The sequence below is a fragment of the Notothenia coriiceps genome, unplaced genomic scaffold, assembly GCF_000735185.1.
Source record: "Notothenia coriiceps isolate Sejong01 unplaced genomic scaffold, NC01 NC01_scaffold00021831, whole genome shotgun sequence".
NCBI classification, from domain to species: Eukaryota; Metazoa; Chordata; class Actinopteri; order Perciformes; family Nototheniidae; genus Notothenia; species Notothenia coriiceps.
This window is the reverse complement of record NW_011354532.1, coordinates 17-3,069: the sequence shown is the minus strand read 5'-3', so window position 1 is coordinate 3,069 and position 3,053 is coordinate 17. Positions and strand designations below refer to the sequence as shown.

The window sequence follows — 3,053 nt, the reverse complement described above, 5'->3', positions numbered from 1 at the left end:
TTATTTGTATGTCAATTTGTGGTCATTGTATGTCTTGTTGTAATTGCTTTGTGTCTTTGTAGTCATTTTGTGTCTTTTGGTTGTCATTTGTTTATCTTTGGGGTCAATTTGGGTATTTTTGTAGTTTTTTTGTCCGTGGCTGTTTTGCCACTTTTCATAGTTTTTGGTTCTCTTTGCACCTGTAGTTGTTATGATCATTTTATGTTTCTTTATTACTCATTATTTAGTTATTTTGTATTATTACTAATATCTTCCTTCGTGTTTCTAACAACACCGTATCTTCTCATCCCCAGAAAACCCACCCATCCCTTCTCCATCACCAATCACCCGTGGCGTTTCGATGCCTAACGCCCCAGAAGGTCAGGGGTCAAACCTCCCCGGGCCCTCGGACCCCCCCTCTGTGCGTCAGAGGCCCCTGGACACAGAGGACGAGGAGAACCGCAGCCTGATGATGACAAGGGAAGCTGCGATAGTTCGGAGAGCCTCCAGCGCCGAAATCCACTGGACCTGCCCCGTCACTCACTCCAGGGAGAAGTTCTACACCGTGTGCTCCGACTACGCTCTGCTGAACCAGGCGCCGTCCGTGTACCGGCCCGCGGACATCTCCAACATCTCCAACACCTCCAACATCTCCAACGTCTCCAACATCGCCAACACCTCCAACATCTCCAACATCTCCAACATCTCCAACATCTCCAACATCTCCAACATCTCCAACATCTCCAACATCTCCAACTCCAACCTGCAGGACGGGAAGCCCAAACCTGAGGAGGAGTTCTGCGCCGGCCCCTCGGATGCTGCGGGGTCCGATGGAGACGGAGACGGAGACATGGTGGAAGTGTTGTCCAAACCTATCCTGGCTTGGGAGATAGACACCACGGACTTCAACGCTGTGCTCACTAGAAAAATACGAACAAGTAAGAAGCGTGTTGTTACAGAGCGGTGCGGGGTGATGTGTTTTTGGAGGTTGACCGTGAAGTTGGCATCGTCCTGGTTACCTCGGAAAAAGCTAATGGGATTTTATATCGCACAAAATAAGATCTGTGGCAATCAAAGGTTTACGAGACTTTCACATTCTGTTTAGCGGGATAATCTCCACATATCAACACCACACTTTATGATATTTAAGGCGTCAATGCAACTGGCAGAAGTAAAATAACTAAAGTAAGGGTACAAAGGAACTACATGGCGTTTAGATCAGACACTTAGAAGGTTGTAGTTACATTCAGAACTGACTGAAAAATAGAAAATTATATTTATGTATCATTTATTTTGTGCATTGTTTTTATAATTTTGCCATCACCTAAAGATGCCACACCTGCTCGAGGTATCAGGATATTAAATAACGTGTCTGTTCTTTAACTGTTGAACATTGCTTTAGCTTCCTTTAACTGTTTTTCAGGTAACGTGAAGAAGAGCAGCTCAAAGAAGATGAAGTCCTCAGACAGACAGAGCAGGAACCTGCAGGACGTCGCTCCTCACGCCTCGCAGGAGGACATCAAGCAGAGGAAAGTGCTCGACCTCAGGAGATGGTAAACTTATAATCATTTACATCAGGCTTTAAGAGAGGCTGCAAAAACATGCAACCAAGACACGTCTCAGGATCAACTTTCAAGGTTCTTTATTTGTCAGAAGAACAGAGCTACAGTGTAGTTCTGTAGATGGAAGTCTTGTGTCACAGGCTTTTCCAACAGAGCAACACAAAACACAGATAAACAGACAAATATAGTGCAAGTAAATACAAGAAGAAAAATGGTGAAATAGTGCAATAAGAGTCTATATGCAAGTCATTGAAATATGATATATTAGGTAATAGATAAATAATGACTAAGTAGCAGATGAATATTGTGGATGTTGTTTCAACAGTTGAGGTGTTTAACAGTCTCACTGCCTGAGGGATGAAACTGTCTCTGAGTCTGGTGGTTTTAGTCCGGATGCTTTAGACGGCAGCAGACTGAACAGTTTGTGGCTGGGGTGATGGGGGTCTTTGATAATCCGGAGGGCTTTCTTCCTGAGCCGCTGGGAGTAAAGGTCCTCCATGGAGGGCAGCTCCGTCCTGGTGATGTTCTCTGCAGTTTTCACCACCCTCTGTAGAGTCTTACGATTGAGGGCGGTGCAGCTGCCGTACCAGGCCGTGATGCAGCCAGTCAGGATCCTCTCTATGGAGCACCTGTAGAAGGTACTCTCTATGGAGCACCTGTAGAAGGTACTCTCTATGGAGCACCTGTAGGTCAGGATGCTCTCTATGGAGCACCTGTAGAAGGTACTCTCTATGGAGCACCTGAAGGTCAGGATGCTCTCTATGGAGCACCTGTAGAAGTTGCAGAGTCCATGTTGAACCTCCTCAGCCTGCGGAGGAAGAAGAGCCGCTGTCAAGCTTTTTTAGTGATGGTGTGAAGAGTCCATGTCAGGTCCTCAGAGATGAGTCCATGTCAGGTCCTCAGAGATGAGTCCATGTCAGGTCCTCAGTGATGAGTTTATGTCAGATCCTCAGTGATGAGTCCATGTCAGGTCTTCAGAGATGAGTCCATGTCAGGTCCTCAGAGATGAGTCCATGTCAGGTCCTCAGTGATGAGTCCATGTCAGGTCCTCAGTGATGAGTCCATGTCAGGTCCTCAGTGATGAGTCCATGTCAGGTCCTCAGTGATGAGTCCATGTCAGGTCCTCAGTGATGAGTCCATGTCAGGTCCTCAGAGATGAGTCCATGTCAGGTCCTCAGTGATGAGTCCATGTCAGGTCCTCAGTGAAGAGTCCATGTCAGGTCCTCAGAGATGAGTCCATGTCAGGTCCTCAGTGATGAGTCCATGTCAGGTCCTCAGTGATGAGTCCATGTCAGGTCCTCAGTGATGAGTCCATGTCAGGTCCTCAGTGATGAGTCCATGTCAGGTCCTCAGTGAAGAGTCCATGTCAGGTCCTCAGTGATGAGTCAGGTCCTCCTCAGTGATGAGTCCATGTCAGGTCCTCAGAGATGAGTCCATGTCAGGTCCTCAGAGATGAGTCCATATCAGGTCCTCAGTGATGAGTCCATGTCAGGTCCTCAGTGATGAGTCCAT

The 3,053-nt window shown here is 47.0% G+C and overlaps 1 protein-coding gene across 1 annotated transcript in view; it reads left to right on the top strand.

Moving 5' to 3' along the window:
- The window catches only part of LOC104953490 (basic immunoglobulin-like variable motif-containing protein), a gene marked incomplete at its 3' end in the record, with an annotated part of 2,962 nt that extends 1,430 nt beyond the window's left edge, over positions 1-1,532 (top strand). The window contains exons 2-3 of the mRNA XM_010780437.1: positions 294-917; positions 1,403-1,532. Coding sequence (XP_010778739.1) covers positions 341-917; positions 1,403-1,532 — 707 coding nt within the window. The remainder of the gene's footprint in view (positions 1-293; positions 918-1,402) is intronic.
- Positions 1,533-3,053: the final 1,521 nt, after the last annotated feature.